The sequence below is a fragment of the Ahaetulla prasina genome, chromosome 3, assembly GCF_028640845.1.
Source record: "Ahaetulla prasina isolate Xishuangbanna chromosome 3, ASM2864084v1, whole genome shotgun sequence".
In the NCBI taxonomy this organism is placed as follows: domain Eukaryota; kingdom Metazoa; phylum Chordata; class Lepidosauria; order Squamata; family Colubridae; genus Ahaetulla; species Ahaetulla prasina.
Genome location: NC_080541.1, coordinates 179,971,350 through 179,994,001, shown reverse-complemented (window position 1 = coordinate 179,994,001; position 22,652 = coordinate 179,971,350). Strand labels below are relative to the sequence as shown.

General features: G+C 39.1%; 1 protein-coding gene across 3 annotated transcripts in view; it reads left to right on the top strand.

Annotated features, from left to right (window-relative positions):
* LOC131195627 (copine-5) overlaps positions 1–20,385 on the top strand; it is a 173,915-nt gene extending 153,530 nt beyond the window's left edge. For 2 of the 3 annotated variants that reach the window (XM_058177701.1, XM_058177703.1), the window contains 7 exons: positions 6,058–6,104; positions 8,036–8,217; positions 9,333–9,460; positions 10,854–10,956; positions 13,613–13,670; positions 15,416–15,489; positions 16,414–20,385. In XM_058177701.1, coding sequence (XP_058033684.1) covers positions 6,058–6,104; positions 8,036–8,217; positions 9,333–9,460; positions 10,854–10,956; positions 13,613–13,670; positions 15,416–15,489; positions 16,414–16,602 — 781 coding nt within the window. In that variant the 3' untranslated portion in view covers positions 16,603–20,385. Of the gene's footprint in view, positions 1–6,057; positions 6,105–8,035; positions 8,218–9,332; positions 9,461–10,853; positions 10,957–13,612; positions 13,671–15,415; positions 15,490–16,413 lie in introns of those variants that run through there. The other variant, XR_009154499.1, reaches the window with a different exon arrangement.
* Positions 20,386–22,652: the final 2,267 nt, after the last annotated feature.

The following is a 22,652-nucleotide window of genomic DNA, read 5'->3' as shown; positions in this document are numbered from 1 at the left end:
TCAAACACTACCAATTGAAGAAGTGGAACTATGGAGATCTCAGTTTTGCGTAGCCACAGATAGTTACAACTTAGTGCTCTTTTCTAGAGTTAAAAGTATGTCCGTGGCCGGTGCTAGACCTAATTCAGATGTATTTCCAGAGCAGCAAAACAAAAGAAGCCTTTCCCTTCAACCTGGTCTTTCCACCCGGCATTTTAAATTGTTATCTCCCACTGACAGCTGCATTCTTTCATTGAAGGCTTGTATGACATTTGAAGGAAAGGCCTGTGATGGGAGCAATTGCTTTTGGTGGAGGATGGGAGATGAGAGATTTGGAATCTCATCTGAGAAGGCTGCCAGAGAAATGTCTGCAGACAGCTTTTTTCAATCATCCGTTTTAATAGCACTAATGCGCACTGTCCTTTAAACCCCTATTCCTTGTGCACCTAGATAGGCTCTGGAACTGAGAATTGTGCTGATTCATAGGAACCCATGGGGAGACAAAGAGCGATTATTATATATGTATTATATAATAATAAATACATAATTTTTAATAAATAATAAATAAATAATAATAAATAAATAAATAAATAAATAAATAAATAAATAAATAAATAAATAAATAAATAAATAAATAAATAAATAAAATAAAAAAAGGCTCTGACGATTGCGCGGCTCAGCTGTGATTATCAGAGCCTTTTTCTTTTACCTTTTAAAAGCATTTTTTAAAAGAAGCAGCAAGTGGGGAAGTGGACGTCTGGGCATTGGGTGGGCATGGGTGAGGGGGCCAGGGATTTTGCTAGCAGTTCTCCGAACCACCTGCTGCCATTGCTACCAGATCAGCCAATCCAGTCCGAACCAGGAGCATTTCACCCCTGATTTCAGGTCACTAGTTTGTGGAATTTATATATTTATTATATGAAAAGTTGCCATAAAAACCTGTCAACATTTGCATTTAAATCATTAAATCATTTTAAATGTACTGAAGGCCACCAAACAAACATAGGTAGATGCTAAATGTCTTTTAGAGATGTCTTTCAATGTCTTCCTGAATACCAGAATAGGATCAAGCCCACCTCAGGAGGTTGCTTATTTCACAGAATGAGGGCAACCATTGAGAAAGCCTCCCTTCTTTCTTCTCTTTGGGGCAAATCTCTGAGAAGGTCATAGAATAGAATACATAAAATAAAAATAACCAATTTGGAAGGGACTTTGGAGGTCTTCTAGTCCAATCTTCTGCTCAAGCAGGAGACCTATACCATTCTATACTACCGACAAGGAACTTGCAAATATACAGTAACAACAAACCTTGGTTCACAGCTAAACTTAAGCAGCTACATTGTTCCAAAGAGGAAGCCTACGAAAAGGTGATAAAATGCTGTACAATCAGGCCAGAAATGTCTTAACAAGGGAGAGCAGAGCAGCAAAAAGAAGCTACTCTGAAAAGCTAAAGAATCGGTTCTCAACAAATGAACCAGCAAACGTGGAAAACTCTTAAAAATATCACCGGCTACGGCAAACCTTCCCAGGCTGAAGGAAATCAACAACTGGCAGATGACCTGAACATGTTTTACTGCAGGAAACTACAGCCACCTGTCTCCACAACCCCCATCTCAGACACACCAACATAGCCAAGCCTCCTACAACTGACCCCATTTCATTGGGTTCACAACCCCTAGTGATCACAGAAAAGGAAGTGCAAGGCCTATTTCACAGACAAAAGCCAGGAAAAGCTCCAGGCCCAGACAAGATAACTCCTTCTTGTTTAAAGGTCTGTGCTGACCAATTGGCCCCCATCTTCATCCATATCTTTAATAAATCACTAGAGATGTGCTATGTTCTTTCTTGCTTCAAACACTCTACTATTATCCCAGTGCCGAAGAAGCCCACCATCACAGAACTGAATGACTAAAGACCAGTTGCTCTAACATCTGTAGTCATGAAAACCTTTGAAAGGCTAGTGCTGTCCCACTTGAAAACCATCACGGATCTGCTGTTAGACCCCTTGCAATTTTCATACCAAGCAAATAGATCAACAGATTATGCTGTTAATATGGCTCTGCACTACATCCTACAACATCTTGAATCTCCAAAGACCTATGCAAGATTCTCTTTGTAGACTTTAGCTCAGCATTCAACACCATCATTCCAGAAACACTTCTAACTAAGCTAAACCAGCTACAGGCACCTGAACAGACTTGTAAGTGGATCACAAGCTTCCTAACAAACAGGAAGCAGCAGGTGAAACTAAGCAGAATCACATCAGATACCTGTACAATTAGCACAGAGTCGCCCCAACTCTCTCCACTTCTCTTCTCTCTGTAGACCAATGACTGCATCTCTAATGATCCATCTTTATTTATTTATTTTGTCACACAGAATATATAAGCATAAGCATGAAGTAACTATACAATATATAAGCATATATAAGTTTGAGTATGTAATAACTATATTAATTAGATATAATGAAAGGAAACAATAGGACAGGAACGGTAGGTACGCTTGTGCTCTTATGCACGTCCCTTACAGACCTCTTAGGAATGGGGTGAGGTCAATAGTAGACTGTTTTTGGTTTGGAGATTTTGGGAAGAGATTACAGAGTCAGGTAGTGTATTCCAAGTATTAACAACTCTGTTACTGAAGTCATATTTTCTGCAATCAAGATTGGAGTGGTTAACATTAAGCTTAAATCTATTGTGTGCTCGTATATTGTTGCAATTGAAGCTGAAGTAGTCTTCAACAGGAAGGACATTGTAATAGATGATTCTATGAGTTAAACTCATAGAATCATGTTGAAGGCGGCGTAGTTCTCATGTTGAAGGCGGCGTAGTTCTAAATTTTCTAAACCCAGGATTTCAAGTCTGGTGGCATAAGATATTTTGTTGTATTCAGAGGAGTGGAGAACTCTTCTTGTAAAATATTTCTGGACACGTTCAATTGTATTGATGTCAGAAATACGGAAGACAGTCGAACTGTATTCAAGAATGGTCTAGCAAATGTTTTATATGCTCTGGTTAGTAGTGTAGTGTTTTTGGAGAAAAAGCTACGCAAGATTAGGTTTGCAACTCTTAAAGCCTTTTTTGCAATGTAGTTGCAGTGGGCTTTGGCACTTAGATCATTTGATATGAAAACTCCAAGGTCTTTAACAGGGTGGGGGGTCATCTATAAGGTAATGTCCATCAAGCTTGTACTTAGTGTTTAGGTTCTTTTTTCCAATATGTAAGACTGAGCATTTGCTGGTTGAGATTTGGAGTTGTCAAGTTTTAGACCATTCAGATACAAAGTCCAGGTCTTTTTGAAGGGTAGCTGTATTGTTGGTGGTGTTAAATAGTTTGACATCGTCAACAAAGAGAATACAATTACTTGTAATATGGTCACAGAGATCATTAATGTATAATATGAAGAGTGTTGGTCCAAGAACGCTGCCTTGAGGAACGCCACTTTTGACAGGAACAGAATTTGATAGAGCGTTGCCAATTTTGACCACTTGTTGTCTGTTTGACAGGAAAGCTCCAGTTGTGGAGGGGTCCTGAGAAGCCATAGGATTTTAGTTTTAGGAAAAGTTTATCATGTACTACTGAGTCAAAAGCTTTACAGAAGTCTATGTAGATTGCATCTATTGCTTTGCCCTGATCAAGATTTGTAGTCCATACGTTTTTACAGTGAAGAAGTTGTAAATTACATGATAATTTTTTTCTGAAACCAAATTGTTTATTAGAGAGTAGGTTTTTTGTTTCTAGGTGGAGGGTAATGGATTGGTTGATGATAGATTCCATTACTTTGCAGGTGACACAGCATAGAGAGATTGGTCTGTAATTTTCAACTAGGCTGGGGTCGCCTTTTTTGAAGACAGGGATGACCGTGGCTAGTGACCAAAGTTTGGGAAGGGAACTGGTCGTGAAAGCTTTTTCAAAGATTATGTTTAGGAGTTCTGCTATATTAGTGGAAATCTTTTTTAAGAAGTATGCATATAGTCCATCAAGTCCAATAGATAGGGATGGCTTCAGTTTGCGAAGAGCTTTTTCAACATTATCTTCTGTGAAATCTATTTGTTTTAGGTCATTGTACTCATTGTTGGTACGAATGGGGAATGTCGGGTATAAGCCATTACTGTTTACAAAGACTGGACCAAAGAATGTGTTAAAGAGGTTTGCTTTAACTGTTTCATCATTATATTCTTTGCCATTAGATTCTTTTAGTGGTGGGATGGATCTTGAGTTTGTTGTTCACAAAATTATAAAAAGCGCGATTGGAATTTGCGCGCAGAAGGTCTTCTTCTTGCTTGATGTGGTAATTGGTGCATTCAGTTTTTATTTGGTTGCATATATTTCTGTAGCGGTTTTTGAACTGGGCCTAAGACAAAACCCTGTGGTATCCGATTGCATGTTTCCCTCCATTTACATATAATTTCATTGAGGACTAACTGCTGAATGTGGGTGGCCAGCCAATTGCAAATTCTTTTGGTGATGGTACTATCTATCCCACATTGTTCTATCTTAGACTGTGGTCTACTTTGTCAAATGCCTTACTGAAGTTTAAATAAACAATGTCCACTAAACTTCCCTTATCCACTAATTCAGTCGCATTTTCCAAGAAGGCAATTAAGTTTGTCTTGCATGATCTGTTTTTAACAAACCTATGTTGTTGTTGTTGTTGTTGTTGTTGTTGTTGTTGTTATTGTTATTATTATTATTATTATTATTATTATTTATTCAATTTTTATACCGCCCTTCTCCCGAAGGACTCAGGGCGGTGTACAGCCAAGGTAAAACAAACAGTGCAATATACAATTTAAAATACGAATTAAAAAACTTATTACATAATTGGCCTAAAACTTTGGAACATATAAAACTAAAACCCATTAAAAATTAATAATAAAAATTTAAAACCAATAAAATTTAAGCCAGCCCCGCGTGAATAAATAAATGTGTTTTCAATTCGCGGCGGAAGGTCCGAAGGTCAGATATTTGGCGTAAACCCGGGGGAAGTTCGTTCCAGAGGGTAGGAGCCCCCACAGAGAAGGATCTTCCCCTGGGGGCCGCCAGCCGACATTGCTTGGCGGACGGCACCCTGAGAAGTCCTCTCTGTGTGAGCGTACGGGTCGGTGGGAGGCATGAGGTAACAGCAGGCAGTCCCGTAAGTACCCAGGCCCTAAGCCATGGAGCGCTTTAAGGGTAGTAACCAAAACCTTAAAGTGCACCCGAAAGACCACAGGTAGCCAGTGCATGTTGGCTTTTAGTAATAGCTTTGCTCATTTCTAGGTGTTCACAGGCCCATTGTGTGATTAAATTTTCCAGGATTTTCCCAGATATTGATGTCAGGCTGGTTGGTCTGTAGTTTCCTGGATCCATTTTTTCCCTTTTGAAGATTGGAACCACATCAGCTTTTTTCCAGTCCTCTGGTTTTTTCCAAGCATTCCAAGAGCTTTGTAAGATTTGGTCCAGTGGTTCCAGGATCACATCTGTCAGCTCCTTCAGAACTCTGGAATGCAATCCATCTGATCCTGGTGATTTGAATTCGGCTAGAATGGCTAGGTGTTCTCTTATCATTTTTTCCTGCCTGTTTAGACTTGTATTCTTTTGATAGGTTGGTCTGTTTTTTCCTTTTGTGTAAAAACAGATGCAGAGAATTAATTAAGCAGTTCTGCTTTCTTCCTCACTTCCTTGCCATCTTCTCTCATTGGTGGACCAATTGCTTCCTTGACTTTTTACTTGTCTTTTACATGTTGAAAGAAATTTTTATTATTATTTTTGGCATTTGTTTCAAGTCTTAGTTGATTCTGAGCTTTAGCTTTCCTGACTTCATCCTTGCAGATTAGGGCTATTTGCTAGTTTTCTGTTTTAGTTATGTGTCCCTCTGTCCATTTTTCATGCTTGTCCTTTTTGTCTCTCAGTTTACTATTCTAATCAATTATTATAAACACAGTTATTGGAATAAAGATAATACTAGAAGGAAAGTTGAGTATGTAGTTTCTAACAAGTCTGGATTTCATTTTTCTCAAAGGCTAAATAATTTACAATGGTAGATTGTACAATTACAGCCTAAATGATGATATTGTGATTTTTTTTCCCCCTCCAGGACACAAATCAATTTCACAGTGGCCATTGATTTCACAGCTTCCAATGGTAAGTTTTAACTTAGTCATTGTTGTTAGTGTGCTATGTTTTTAATGTGTTATTTGCTTACACAATTTAAAAATAAAATTGGATCATTATACTTTTATTAAAGTCATTAAATCTTAAACCTAAGCATATTGCATAAAAGTGCCTATTATGTTCAATAGTAGCTTTCCCCAGGAAGCTACCATTCATTAAATCATAACCTAAGGTGACCTCAGAAAAGCTATCTAAGGGGTTATAGAATATATTGACTTTGTGCCTTTCCTCTCAGGGGAGTGATCCAATCTTGCATACCTCTTCTAAACCCATAGAAACTTCTGAACCTGATTCTTCTTTAATTCTGAGCTTTGTAACATAAGGTCAGATTGCTTTGCCTGCCCTGTAAAGGCACCAAATTAAGTAGCAAATGAGAAAGCAAAATATTTCATGCTGGAAGCGAGTTTCATTTAGGAACCCTGGAAAAGTGACAGCAGGTGGGATAATAAAGAAATGGGCAAAATCAGCTTCTCTCATCACTTTTTGCTTTAAAAATCAGGCTCGGTTCACTTTAGACAGGAGTGGGGTCTCTCCTGTTGTACTCCTGTTATAAACTGGGTTCAGGGACACAACTAGAAGAGGTGAGCAAGACTAGTGATTCATATACGAATGAAAAAAAAGATGTGAATATGTGCCTTGCAAAATCATTGCCAAGAACTTTCCTTATTTTAGCTGCATAAACAAGCTAATGCTCTCTTTTGTACATGCACACAACGCACGTCTGCTTGTACGTGTAGATAAGATCGCTGAATTCTTAAGCAGATTCAAGAATATTTCAATATAGCAAGATAAGACTTATTATGCCACCTGCTGTCTCTTTCGCGAAGTTTCATGAGATGTCCAGATAAAAGGTAGTCCTCGACTTGCAACTACAATGGAGCCCCCAATTTATGTTGCTCAGTGAGACATTTGTTAAGTGAGTTTTGCCCCATTTTACTACCTGTCTTGCCACAGTTGTTAAGTGAATCATTGCAGTGGACAAGTTAGTAACACGGTTGTTAAGTGAATCTGGCTTCTCCACTGACTTTGTCAGAAGGTTGCAGAAGGGGATCACATGATTCCGGGACACTACAACTGTCATAAATATGAGCCAGTTACCAACTGTCTGAATTTTGATCAAGTGACTATGGGGATGCTGCAATGGTTGTGTGAAAAATGGTCATAAGTCACTTTTTTCAGTGATGTAACTTTGAATAGTCACTAAATGAACTCTTGTAAGGTGAGGACTTCCTGTACAGTAATAACAATTTCTACCTTTTTTAACTTTTAGGCCTTACATATCTTTCTGTGCTTCTACTATCTTTTTTTCCCTTGCCATAGAAAGTTAGCAATATAAAAATGATTGACTGCGCTGCATAGATTGCGCTGTACAGATTTTACTTGGCAGTGTCCTAAGGCAACTCTGAAAATAATTGCAGATTACTGTAGAGAGTGTATCACAATTCAAGTATATAAGGTGTATATAATTTGCCTGATGTATTTTAATTGTTTAGAGGCTTTGGCCCTGCATAATGTTGAAATCAGAAGGACAGGCAGGGTAGAGCAATACAACAACCGATTCACTACTAATCCAAACAGCAATGCAAATTCCATTTTCTATGTTTAAAATATAACATCCTTTCAATACTTAAAATACCAACCACTGAAGTGCTTGAGAGGATGAAAATGTCACGATTGCCAGCTCTGAAAGATAATATAGAAGCATCAGGTGAAGCTCCTCAGGGAGAGGTTCCCAGTTGCAGCACTCCAGATAAGGGTTTTTTTTTTTGTTGACGTTAAGCAAACTTCATCAATGCAGCTGGCTCCCAGACAATGAATTCACTGCTGTTCCTTTTTCTTCCTCCTCCTTGGGATTCTTCCTCTTTCTCTCTCTCTCTCTCTCTCTCTCTCATTTTCTGCAGGCAATCCTTCTCAGTCTACCTCCCTTCATTACATGAATCCATACCAGCTCAATGCATACGCCATGGCACTGAAGGCTGTTGGGGAGATCATCCAGGACTATGACAGTGATAAAATGTTCCCAGCGCTTGGGTTTGGAGCCAAGATTCCCCCTGACGGGCGTGTGTCTCATGAGTTCCCCTTGGTACTGACACTTCCCTCTGAGTCACGCCAGCATTCAGAAAACAGCTCCCGAGGGACGCTTTGTTTCAGATCAGATCAAGTGCCAGACAGAGGAGTCCAATGTGTCACATTCTGAGATGCCTTTTCTGGAGAGAGCAAAATGCCATATGATCCTGTTGGCAGAGACTTGGCCTCACTGGCAGCAGAATCAACAGATCTTTTAAGCTGCAATCCTAAACACACTGGCTAGGGAATAAGCCCCGTTTTCTACACAGTGTATTTCTCCTTGCTCCTGGATAAAATGAATAAGCTGGCTGGCACTGGGTAGTCTTGCTTTCCTTGTCCATGGCCTGACTTTTCAAGGAGCTTGGAATTCACTCACAAAATGCCTATGGGCCTCCAGATCTTCCCCGCTACATCTTTTAGCAGGCCCAGCTAAGGACTATAGTTCAGCATCTGGAAGTCAGTGATTGCCCACTCCTGAGTTAAAGCCTTGAGGGTTATAATAACAACAGAAGCAATGTTATCTGGCACCTTTTTAAATGTTGATGTATCTGTAAAATCAGGAGGAACCCTCAACCCAAGAAAAATGTCTTCACTACTATTGCTATCCCTTTAAACCCCTGAGAGGCAGCTTCAGTTGCATCTGCTTAATCTTTGCTTCCAACAGGGAGGGAGTCCTTTGTGATAAATCTAAGGATGCATGCATTACTTAGACATAGCTAGCAGTAGCAGTGCCTTTTCATATTCCATGCGCAAAAATGCATGCATGTGGTGCGATCTAACATGCAGGGAGAGAGATAAAATATGTATTGCAAGAAATACAGCCAGTTATAGATCAAAGCTGCAGTAGAGAGCCACAAAGATAAAGCTCCTAATCTGCCTCAATAAAGTCCTGATCTGGAGCAGTCACATGCTCTTTTAACATATGTTTTATAACTGGGTCTTTAAAGAAAACTGTTATTCATAGGTAACCATCTTGCTGCCTAGCATTTTTATCTTTGTTGTGGCACATTGTTAGATGAAAGGGATGTTTAAGGGCAAGTGGAAGGATTAAAGCAGCCAAAGAAAGATGGTTAAGATGCAGCCTCTGCCTGGAGATTGCCTTTAGTTGTGTCTCCATTTCTCTGTTTTCAGAATGGCAACTGTGACAATCCTCACTGTAGTGGGATAGAAGGAATCCTTGAAGCGTATCACCAGAGCCTCAAGACTGTGCAGCTCTATGGCCCAACTAACTTTGCACCAGTGGTCAACCATGTGGCTGGGTAGGTCCATATAAGTATAAAGTACTTTATAAAGCATGACATTGAAAGATTGCCCGATCCGGTAGCGATGGCGGCAGGTGGTTTGGAGAACCAGTAGCAAAAATCCCTGCCCCCCCCCCACCCATGCCCAGCTGAGCCACGTGATCATCAGAGGGTTTTTTTTTTACTTTTAAAAGCATTTTTTCTTTGGCCGAAAAAATGCTTTTAAAAGTAAAAAAAAAGTCTCTGATGATCGCACGGCTCAGGTGGGATTGTCAGAACCCTTTAAAAGCATTTTTCTACAACCTCTTCTGCCGAAGAGGTTGTAGAAAAAATGCTTTTAAAAGTAAAAAAAAAGTTGGCCATGCTCACCCTGGAACATAACCAAGTGACAGAACACATTCAGAACAACTCTGAATTACAGTCTGATAGGCAAGAAGCCCGGCCCAAGGTTGACTCAGCCTTCCATCCTTTATAAGGTAGGGAAAATGAGGACCCAGATTGTTGGGGGGGCAATAAGTTGACTTTGTAAATATACAAATACAATGAGACTATTGCCTTATATACTGTAAGACGCCCTGAGTCTTCGGAGAAGGGCGGGATATAAATGTAAAAAAAAAAAACACCCGACTATGACCAGGACAGGTATCATTGTCCTTCCTTTTCAGATGACATCTCATCTGCTCCTAAACAAAGACCAAGTCAAATATGTTCACCCATACCTGTTGTGGTCCCATTTTTGTGTGACAAGCCCATGATAATCTTGGTACACACAAACTAGATGGACTGTCCCCCAGGGCATGTAGGATTGAAATCACCCATGGAATCTGGGGAACTCCAACACCAATCCCAAGACAACGTCCAGGAATTAATAGAGGGTTGGTGTTTAGATGGTCTGTATACATCAGCAGCCCAAGCTTGTCTTTGCTACTTAATTCCACACAGGCACTTGCAATCTGATTATATCCAGGTACTCCTCATCACTGTGAATATTTCACATATTATCACATCTGCACCCAACTCTTCCGCTTCTTATCAAAGTCCTAGTCTATTTCCCACTGCATCATCCTGGGAGCAAACAACATTCCCTTCCTTATATCCATCCTAATATGCCTCAAGCCCATCCCTCAACTTCAACTATCATGAGCATCCAGTGAATATGCACTACCCATCACACTTAACATAAGCAAATCCCTCGCATAATATACCCAGAATCCTACAGACCTTCCTGACTTGTACAGTTACAGGGAAAAGTGCAATGGACACTTTTTTGAGAAACAAATTATTTCTACTAATGCTTGTAAGATTACAATTTGATACAGTTAACTTTCACCATTTGTGTTCAGTTCAGGATTCAGAGGTCCACTAGGAACCTATATCTTCCTGCATTCAATATTATTTCCTCCCAAATCAGATATGCCTCGGCTGTGCAGGATGGTTCCCAGTATTTCGTTTTGCTCATCATCACGGATGGTGTGATATCAGACATGGCTCAGACAAAAGAAGCAATTGTCAATGTGAGTAGCTCACTTGGGGAATGGAGCAGCCTAATTCCAGCTTTGTCAAATAACAGACATATTCTTATATGTGCCTGGTGGGGGGAAAAATGGCTTCAGTTCAGCAGCATAGCACATTAGTAAGCTGAGCATCTGGAATTTACTGCTAGCCACAGTAAGAGGTATAATCTTGCAGCCACAGCATATTCCTGTTTTCCCTATTGTAAATCTATTGAATGTTCCATAACTGGAATCATAGATGCTGCCTCTTTTGCTAAATATGGGAAACCCTGAGGCAGGAAAGGCATGTTGTTGGGAATGCTTTCATTGGAATTCCTGTACTGAACAAGTCTTGGACTCGGTGTACGAAATGCCCCTTTCCAATTTTGTGATTTTGTATATATATGCTTTTCTCCAGGCAACTGGTTTCTGGTTCCATCCTATTTTTAATACAGCATTTACAATCAGATTTAGAATCAGTGGCTTCCACAGAAAGGAGAAAAGTGGGTCACTCTGACAAAACTAGCCTTTCCCCTTTCTTATATGTGAGATCATGTTACACACATGCCCCAAAGAGATCAAGCTTGTCTCTTTCCTTATTCTAACAAAAGCAACAAGATCCTTCTTAGGCCACTACTTAGAATTCCTATGCTTCATTCGTACATAATGCCAGCCTACAAGAAAGAAGCCACGGTTTACAAGCCAAAATGGGTGGACATCAAGCGAATGTCCACACTCAATGCGTTAGCTTTTAACTAATTAGGGGGATGAGGTGGCTCAGTGGCTAAGATGCCGAGCTTGTCAATCAAAAGATCGGCAGTTCAGCGGTTTGAATCCCTAGTGCCGCGTAACGGAGCTGAGCTCCCATTACTTGTCCCAGCTTCTGCCAACCTAGCAGTTCGAAAGCATGTAAAAAACGCAAGTAGAAAAATAGGGACCACCTTTAGTGGGAAGGTAACAGTATACCATGTGCCTTTGGCATTTAGTCATGCCGGTCACATGACCACGGAGACATCTTTGGATAGCGCTGGCTCTTCGGCTTTGAAACAGAGATGAGCATCACCCCCTACAGTCGGGAACGACTAGCACATACGTGCGAGGGGAACCTTTACCTAATGTGTTCATCGTGCCCTAAAGTGCTCACTGCATTACCTGATTGTCTTGGTAATCCTTTCACCAGGAGGGGAAAATCTGTAGCCTTTCAGATGATGCTCAGCTAAAACATCCACCTCTGTGGCCGTGCTAGCTGAGGCTGCTGTTCAACAAAGGCTGGAAGTCCACACATTCCCCATGCTTTATTCTACCAGATATTTAGCCTCGTCTAATCCATGGAGTGCTGAAGCAGATAAAGAGCAGTCAGCCTCAAATCGTACAGCAAGAGAAAAGGAAAAGGAAAGGCTTGCTAGTATTCCTTCTGAGGACTGCATCATGGGGAAGGTCTAAACCAGGAGTCTTCAACCTTGGCAACTTTAAGACTTATGGACTTCAACTCCCAGAGTTCCTCAGCCAGCTTTGCTGGCTGAGGAACTCTGGGAGTTGAAGTCCACAAGTCTTAAAGTTGCCAAGGTTGAAGAGCCCTGGTCTAAACTCACAGCCCCTCTTTTTTATTTTGGTTGGGGTTTGGATCAGTTTTAGGAGGCTCTGCCAAGTGGGGAGTGAAAGCAAAAGTTTAAAGCACCCTCCTCAAACCACCTCACCCCAAATGTCCCCTGGCCCTGCCCACATTTAGAATGTGGCCCTCAGGATGCTGTGGGAGCAAATGAAAGAAATCACTACAGGCTTTTCCCAAAAATAATGGGAAGGAATAAGAAAAAGCATTTGCCCGAAGCTACAGTACTCTTCCCATGGCTCCAGTGAACCTGGAACTCAGGTTTCCCAAAGGGGATTTGAAGATCAGCTGGGCTGTATGAATAAACAAAGCTTCTGGTTATGCAAGTATTTGCTTCTGTGCGCAATCTTCCCGCCCCACAAAAAAAAACCCATTGCCCTTCTGTTTCCAGCCATTAGGACACTGCCATGTGCTCCGCTTTTGATTCCAGTGGTGATGAGTGATGAGTGTGCTCCTGATTAAATTGTTGCTGCAGTCCATTGTTCAACATTGCCAGAGATTTGTTATAGCAAAGAGCACTGATTATTGCCACTTCTGCGCTTAACAGCAAAAACAGTCACTGATTGCTGAAGAGGAAGAGAAAGGAGTTAGATAATTTGATAATAGGACAGTGTGTTAAGAGCAAGCTCGGGCAGACTGGAAAACACAGAGTATCACTATGAATTTATTTATTTTTTTGTACTCTTGCAATGACTTCTGCCTCTTGATTTTTAGTTTTTATTTAATGTTCCTTAATTTTTAGTCATTTTGAATTATCTTTTTATTCTGCTGTAAGCTACCTGATGAATTGTATATAGGGAGATGAATGGCATGCAAAATTTATATATATATATATAAGTTCAGCCCTCCAGTGAAGACATTATGATGAATTGAGTATAGCCAGCAAGTTGACTGTGCTATTCTGTCTGCATGAAGGGAGGGAGTGGACTTCTGGATTTATTTAATTCAGCTTTCTCCATATTATTTTATCGTTATTTGTTCTAAATTCAGGCTCTTTCTTTGTTTCTTCTTCCCATCTCCATTTTGCATTTCCTGCTCTATTCTTGCTTGTTTCCTGATGGTCCTCAGGCTGCCAAACTTCCAATGTCTATAATAATTGTGGGTGTTGGACAGGCTGAATTCGATGGTAAGAATCTATGTTGTGTTACCTTGTCTCCAGATATATGGGAATATATATATTATTCTGTTGAGAGCTAGTAGGGCTATACTAGTCTGATATAAATTCAGTTCTGCACTTAATCAGCAGCCATGGGTATTCATTAGGGAGGAGGTGATGTCATGTTCATCATGATGTCATTACACAAATGAACAAGTTGTGTCTTTTCCATCACTTATGTGATGCCATTATGGCATACATGATGTCACCATGACTCTCTGCAGATGTCTGTAGCAGTGGCAATCAACATTGCAATCAATGCTCATAAACATAGCAAGGCAGGAATTGGTTTCATACAACATTAGACTTGATTAAACGTCATATCTTCGTGTGAGCACAGAATGTCTTTAGGCCAGTTTCTTTCTTGGTCAGCCTAACTATTTTACAAGACTACTACTGTGAGAATCCGGCTAGGAGAGTTCCCCATGTATAATCTTTAGCTCCCAGAGAAAAGGTGGAATATAAACACAATAATGTATTAAGACAAACCTTACTTAAATAAACCAATACATAAATTAGAGCAATGGATTATATTGTCATCTCTTTAAGCAGTTTATTTCATGATCAGATCTATCATATAGTTATTTCATGCTTATGCCTATATATACTGTTGTGACAAATAAATAAAATAAAATAAAAATATTCTGAGATTCTTTGGAATCCTGAGAATGACGTTGAATCAGGGGTGAAATCCAGCAGGTTCTGACAGGTTTTGGAGAACCAGTAGTGGACCCCTGCATTAAATAACCAAAATAGTATGTTTTGAAAATACTCTGGCTTGTGTTTGACTAACACATTAATTCATGGTTAACAGTTCCATGGTTTATTGAATTAAGGCAATTGCCAAGGTCCACACAACCTTCCAAACAATAACGCTGAATCTCTAGGCTCACACAACACTCTGAAATACAAACTAGGCAACTACATTTTAATCAAACATGAACCCACACCACATTACAACTTCAGTTAACAATAGTTTGAGTTTCTTTTTTTTAAATTATTTTTGCAACCTTTTGATCTTTTGGGATCTAGAAATATATTACCTCTGTAATGTATGTAATGTGCAACAACGTGTGTCTTAAATTCTTGTCATCCAATACTTTGGCTACGGATATTGAAAATAAAATGAACCGCCCTGAGTCCCTAGGGAGATAGGGCGGTATACAAATACGATAAATAAATAAATAATAAATAAAAGTATCAAAAGAAATTAGAGCAATTAGCAGATATACATTTCTGTGATTAAAGATTTGAACAGACATCCTAGCTTCTTTTAATGAAATATGATTTGTCAATTAAAGTATATATAGCATTTAAGGCTCTGCAGAGCAGCTGTTAAAATCTGTCATGTATTTTCTTGAGCTTCCAATTAACAACTTTTAAGCCTCCTATTGATAGTCTTCTGCGCAAGAACTATCATTTGCTGAAAATCTGAATAACACAATTCAACAGGTAAAGTGTAATGACTTAATTATACTTTGTGAAGAAGAATGGGGCCTCACATTGATTGGTTCATTAAGAAAGCAAGTTGCAGCATGCAAAGAGAATATTCAGTATATGATTCCAGTTCAACTCTTTGAAAGAAAAGAGTAATGCTATTAATCAGTTGTTTGTGGCACAATCAAATTTTTGGAGCTTTTGGCTCCTCACTGTCTTGTTCCCATTGGATGTTTAATATTTGATGAACATTCATTTCCCCTTCCTCCAATGGACAGCAATGGTGGAATTGGATGGAGATGACGTTCGGATCACATCTCGTGGAAGGACTGCTGAACGTGATATTGTCCAGGTATTTAGAGGAGAGCAATGAAGCTTTATTGTGCACATTCACTAGTCAATATGGAATTGTAAGGCTTGCTGCAAAGATGAATCTACAATCTTGAAAGCCAGGTCGTTTCTCAGTGAGGTTTTTTCCTAACATTTTTAGAATATTCAAATCTCAGGTTATGTGTGAGCAACAATAGCCACCTTGCAAGTTCCCTGAACAAAATATGTCAAGCTCTGGGTAAATAGTTTTCTTTTCCACAGCCTACTGAGTCTAATGGACATGGAAACATTCTTTTGGATCACTATGGAAAGGAAACAACTCTCAGGAAAAGGGCTCATTGGGAGAGTACATGTTTACATAGAGAAATCTCCAAACTTAATACATGATATAAAAGTTGTCTACATGGAACAGTGGAGAGTTAATAGACAAACATTTGTTGTGGTATAAAGTAGTTCTTGTACTCCTAATTTTTATTTACACTCAAAGAGGAATTAAACAGAGATAACCTTTTGAGACTGTAGCAAATTTTGAATTTGCAAGCATGACATGGGGGATGTTCACTGAAGGATTATTGTTATAGACTTGGCCAGCAGTAAAAAAAATATTTTTATCCAACTAATATAAATAACTCCCCATTCCTGACTAGCCTCCTAAAATGTTCTTTCCCAGTCTAGTATTTTAAAGATAATTTAATAATTATAGGGATATTAAGGCCTTGGCCATTATGTAGCATAGCTTGGCCACTTCTTTTAATTTATCTAAGATTAGTGAATTCTCTTAACAAATTTCTGTCTCGAAGTATTTCAGCTGGGAAATTTGAGCACAATAAGTAGCTGGAGTATTTAAATACATGATTACCTTTTACATTACTTTGTGATGCTGTCTAAATTGAAAAATAAATGATTATTATAAATATATATATATATGTTGATATCTCTCTCTCAGTTTGTACCATTCCGTGATTACATTGACCGCACGGGAAACCACGTCTTGAGTATGGCACGGCTGGCTAAGGACGTGCTGGCTGAGATTCCAGATCAGTTCATCTCCTACATGAAGGGGCGTGGCATCAAGCCTAATCCAGCTCCACCTCCTTACTCTCCCTCAAGCCACACCCTTCAGACCGAAATCTGAAGATCGGGCAAAGAAAAGAGCAATTTTAGAGAGAGAGAGGCATCGAAACACCCAGTCACTCTTCGGGGTCTGTTTAATCTGTTTTCTGGGGCCAGAGATCCAGGCAGTATCCACACCAGAGTGAGAAAATCCACAATGTGTTCTCTTTCCAAAAAGTTCATATTGAGAACTGTTTATGCTGAAATGTTAGCACAAAAATGTGTTTAACTCACAGACATTTCCATTTGGGAAACAGCAAAAATGGGAGGGGGTATTTTTTAAAAAGGACACACTCATAGGTAAACGGCCTCATTTCCTTTCAGCAAAATAACCAAGATGGAGTCTAGTGTGTCTTCAGGAAGTTACATGATTCATTTTGCTTATGGTATGTGTGATGGATTTCCATAAATCTTCCAAGCACCCCTTTCCCTTCCTCCTTCCAGCTTCAAGAAGTTTTGAATTATTGGAATTTTTTATAGCCTGTGTATCATCTGCCTGCCACATTAGGCCTTCTGTCTTTCCTTTGTAACAGCTCAACTTCTGGATTGACTTGGCAGGCTAAATATTGTGATTGAATATCTGTTTGATGTCATGTTGGTGCTGCTACTATTTCTTGTACTGAACCCCATCCCTAGCTTGCCCAATTCCCTTTATTGTTTGTAAATCTGCTTTGGCAATATTTGTGCAAGCTTGGATTATTAGTATGTCTTAATGCCTCCCTTAAGTCTCTTTTTTAATTTTTCTAAAGCTGCGGTTTCCAGTATCTACCTGGAAACCAATTTCTCTCTTGACTTTGATATCTGACATTTCTGTGTTGGGCATTAATGATGTATTTGGAACATCAGAGAAGAAAATTAAAACTGAGCCTGATTTGTTTAAATAGTTTTGCCTATCAGGTTAGCAATATAAAACATTAACAACAGTCTACTCATTCAGAGCAAATGTAGAGCTGCCACATGAAAACATGAAACTGTCCAAATTTTGTAATTTCCCAGCAATTTCTCAGCAGTTCATTCTTTTCTGGAGGAAACTAAAATCATAAGAGCTTGAAGGGATCATGGAGCTCTTCAACCACCTGCCTTAGGGCAGAAATCCTCTCACCATCCCTGATAAATGGCTGTCCAATCTTTGCTTGAAAACCTGCACTGATGGAGACCCCATGAGCCCCATTATGTTTAGCCAGGCAGATATTCCAATCCTTTCACTAAGACCAGATGGAAAGTCTATTTGGATTCTGCTCATGAATAATGTTCCTCAGTGGCAGCAGGTAAACTTCCTATTACTCATAATTGTTTGCCCATCTTAAGACTCCTTCCAGCTCTCCAGACCCAATTTTTGCATTGCTATTATGATCCAATTATACAACCACTTTAGAAGTCACTTTCCATAGCAGAACTAGCTAGGGAACAGTTCCCTCTCCAATGATGGTATCTAAATTGTTCCCAGAAAGTAGGAAGGAGAACGGCACAGGTGAGAAATGAAATCAAAGATTATGCGATGTTCCTTCTTGGGGTTAAGTGGAAGAATGGAAGTTTCTGAAGATTTGAATATATTGATTATATAGGCCAATTAAAAGAAAAATTATGCTGAAGCAAATGTTGATTCTCATTTCGCAAAGGATGTACTACTTTGCTTAATTATTTGGAGCGTCTCAAATATTCCACCACCACCCCTTTTAACTGACTGCTTTGTAGAAGTTCAAAGAAGGTCCACTTCAGAGAACTCACTCTTTGAATCTTTCTGATCTGTTAATAAGATTTGCATTGCAGCTGGCTGGTATTTTTGCTCAAGTGTAGGGAGAGTGAAAGCAGTATAAGCAGGAGCTGAGCAATTATGCCCAGCTGTCTCCTTTAGAGTGGTAAAAAAACATGATACAAGTTGCAAGGCACTTTCTTGTCCTACACTTAATTTGTTTAGGGTTGATCAAAAGGTACTATTAACATCTTAGGGATTCTCAGTCACTATATACTGTAACATCATTCAGCTCCTCCGATTTGTACGGCAAGAGTGTGCATCTTCGATTAGCCCATCAGCCATGTTGGTCTTTGCACAGCACATACTTCCAAAATGGGTGGATCCAGGACCTATTTTGGGAGAAGAATCAGGAAATAGAAGGAATAATGCCATGGGTGCTATAAACATCAAGGTTTAAGGTATCTATTTTGGCCCCAATGTAAATGAAAATTCAAGGATTTGGGCCTTCTTGCTCTACTGAGTCATGAGAGCTACTGAAAGAATGGTGGGAGCTTTTTTTTTCTTTCCTCCACTGATGTGAGGGACAAAGGAGTTTACATGCTTGACAACATGCGAGATCATATGAACAAGTTGGTCCTTGACAGTTGTGGTTCAGAAGTTCCTCTGTTTAAAATATCTCATGCACTTGAAATAAGACAAGTTCCATTGTAAATAGGAATAACAACAGGATATTGCAAACTTCTGTAGAAGCCCGGTGTCCTAATTATTACGAGACATGATGTCTTTCAGGTAATATAACCATCAAGTAAATTGGAACAAGGCAGATTAACCCAGGGATTGGAATGAAAGAAGAAATCCCTATCTGTGGATCAAAGATGCCTTTATTGATTGCGTTATTGCCCCAACACAGAAGTGATACAGAATTAGGAGAAAAGACATGCAGTGTCCTTACCATTTTGGCTATGTTGGATCCAGTTTATGGCTGTCTAAGTGGTTTTACTTGGCCACTTATCTTTATAAATCCCATTATGTGCTGGTGGTTGTCTTACCCATAAACTAGTCAACATTTTATGAAAAAATTTTTTTCCAGAGTTCAATAGTGGGGTTCTTTTGGTGCTTACTGAAAATTGCTGGATTTAGGCAGCTGATAATGACTGACAGTCTGCTCGGCCCTGATCCTCTCTTGACCCCCAACTAGTTGGTGAAATTAACTTCAGCTAGAAATTCTTGGACCGAGGCTGGAATTAATATGCTGAATGACATAAACTCAGGGAGAAAACCTGAACTATTTACAGTGAATGAGAGTTCTATTTTTCACTTTGCTTTTGGCTGTGAATTATATCCCAAAAATATAACTTGCACAGCTATATTGTCTTCCAACCCTCAAAAGAAATTAATTTCTTTGTCTTAGCGCTATGCAGACATTTCTCTCGCCCTCCCTGTCCTTTTTCAGAATGAACAGCTTCCAAAGGAGACAATGGAAAATATTGTGGCCCAAATACTGAATGAGCAGAATGTCTGTGCATGCTGGTTGTACCCTGTCTTCTATCTGTGCACTGCTGACATCAGTAAAAGTGCAACTGGTGGATATTATTTACTCTGCAGTTCCCTGTACTGCATCTTTGTAAAAGCATGGTGAAGCATGTCAGAACAGTCTGTCCTCACTTGTGTGAGTGGAAGAGCAAGAAAACCTACATGATGCAAATTGGTGCTCCATTGAGTAAAAATGCAATGCTTGCGAGAGAAAGTTATCTGACATAAAAGTCAGCTTTTTAGGTGGGTGAAAGTACTGAATCTCAGCCCCATAAAATAGCTCTGGGTTATAATGGAAACCGTGATGATTTTTTTAAGACAATCTTTTGAAGACATGAAGTAAGGCTGTTGAACATGCAGTCTATTGCCCAGATCAAAATATCATCTACTTACCTAACTTTCTTACAATCACCCAGCATGTTTTCACCAATCTCATTTTCTTTTTCCATTCATAGCTCTTTTTATTTGCATGGCAATGACTTTTATCTCTTTTATGCTACGATATTCTATGTTGAATGTTTGATGTAATATGGTTTCTATTGGATTGCCTTAAATTGAAATAAACGATTCCTTTTATTTAAATAGCATGGAAGCGAGCATAATTTGTGAAGGTTATTAGATGCCGATTGCAAAATTGGAGAGGACAAGTTGGAAAAATCCTTTCAGGAGAGATAATGGTGTTACATTGCATACACTGAAAAGAAGCAGATTATGGAAGAAACCTTTTGGAGACATAATTATTACTGATACTTTTTTCTCCTTGTTTCTGGGGTATGTACAAAAACTTTGAACAGATCCTGAAAGAATAAACATTTGCACATTCATTTAAACAATAATTAAAATATGCTTTATAACATAACTCAGTGGGTGGCTACCTGAACATACAATACAGTACAATAGCTTTAACCTAGATACGGCGATGGTTACTAAGAGCAGATGTCAATTAGCTGTTCAATTATTATAATTAGACTAAATGTGGAGGCAGAATTTAAATGACATGAAATCAAGACGAAGAAGCTCTGTTTGTCACATTTTCTATCTTTAAAGGAAATACATGTAGAGAAAGGCCCTTTTGACACAATTTGTGTTGACACATAGATTTTGAATGTGCTTGAAACAGGACAAGAATAAGCTACAGCACTTAGTAGTATTTGAAACCAGAAACAACAACTTTGAATTTCAAATGAGATGGAGTGGACATGAAAGTTTTCCAAAACTGAAAAACATCAGTCTCAAGCTTGAAATACCTCAAAATTACCCAAATAGCCTCTTTTAAATGCAAAATGAGTGATTGAAGCTGGAAGCTGCTGTTTTCAACTCAAAATGGAGCATTTTGAAATAGATTTTTTTCAAATTGGAAAGGTTTTGCATAAGTCAGAATCTAATTTAAATTTATAGCTATTTACTGGGTAATACCAGCTATGACTTGTAATATATTCTTAACGAAGGCCAATATTTCTATTTTTCCTTAAAAGTGGAACTGGTAAAGACAAGGTCCTAGACAGAGGTGAAGAGAGATCCCGGTGCAAGACAGTTTGACAGTTTAAAGCTTCTTATCCTCCAGATAAGGGAGCACAGTGGCTCAGCAGTTAAAGAGGCTGAGCTTGTCAGTTGAAAAGCTGACAGCCTAGGTTTGAGACCCGAGCACTGTGCAACGGGATGAGCTCTCATTACTTGCCCCAGCATCTGCCAACCCAGTGGTTCAGAAGCATGCAAATGTGAGCAGATAAATAGGTACCACTTCAGTGGGAAGGTAACAGCATTCCATGTACTTTGACATTTAGTCATGGTGGCCACATGACCACAAAAATGCATTCAGGCAATGCTGGCTTCCTTAGTAAGAAGGTGATGAGTATCGCCCCCTAGAGTTGGACATGATTGGACAGAGGAAATCTTTACCTTTGCTTTATCCCCTAGGTAAATTAAAATCTTAGGGCTTGAAAATTCATGTTGTATAAAAAAAATGTTGAACACTTTTGAGGTTGTTCAGTGTAAACTTTAAATCATTGAGAAGTTTAAACTTTAAAGCATTGAGATCAATATGGTACGCCTTGGACTACTGACACTACTGAATTCACACAGGTCAGTGTGCAATAATATTCAAAAGGGCTATGGCCACCTACAAATTGCTGTGTTTCTGTTCATGAAAAACTTAACTTGTTATTATGGCTTTGCAACATACTAATTGACTGTGTAAGAAGCACACACATACATACTGCTGGCATTTGGAAGAAAAGTATGCATCGTAGAAGACTGGTATTGAAATAAAGAACATGAAAGAATAAGAAAAACAAACACGAAAGATTTGAAATGTAGCAAGTAGAATTATATTTTAAAAGATCTATATTCTCTCCCTCTATAAGCATTTATACTTATAGAGTAATGGCCTCCCAATTTGATATTTTAGATTGTACAATCTTTCTGCATGTAGTCAATGCAATACACATCAATCATTAAACACAAAGATCCTCTCTGGATCTCACTTGCTCTAAAATGTTAAGACGACTCAAGAAATGTCTTTCAGGATGGTATCAGGAGCTGTTGTTGAGAAAACAGAATCAAAGAGAGAGATCAGCATGTTGTACACCTGATGTAGAATATAAAGGAAAACCTTGATCCTATGAGGAGAGTCCATGGAACCAATTCCCCCTTCATTTTTAAAGCAGCATTTTGACATATTCTAGAATGATAATGTAATACAGTGTAGCAAAAATCTAGAAGATGGTAATTTTCTAAACAAGGGGTCTTTAAAGTTGGCAATTTTAAGACTTGTGGACTCCAACTCCCAGAATTCCTCAGCCAGGCAGGCTGAGGAATTCTGAGAGTTGAGGTTCACAAGTTTT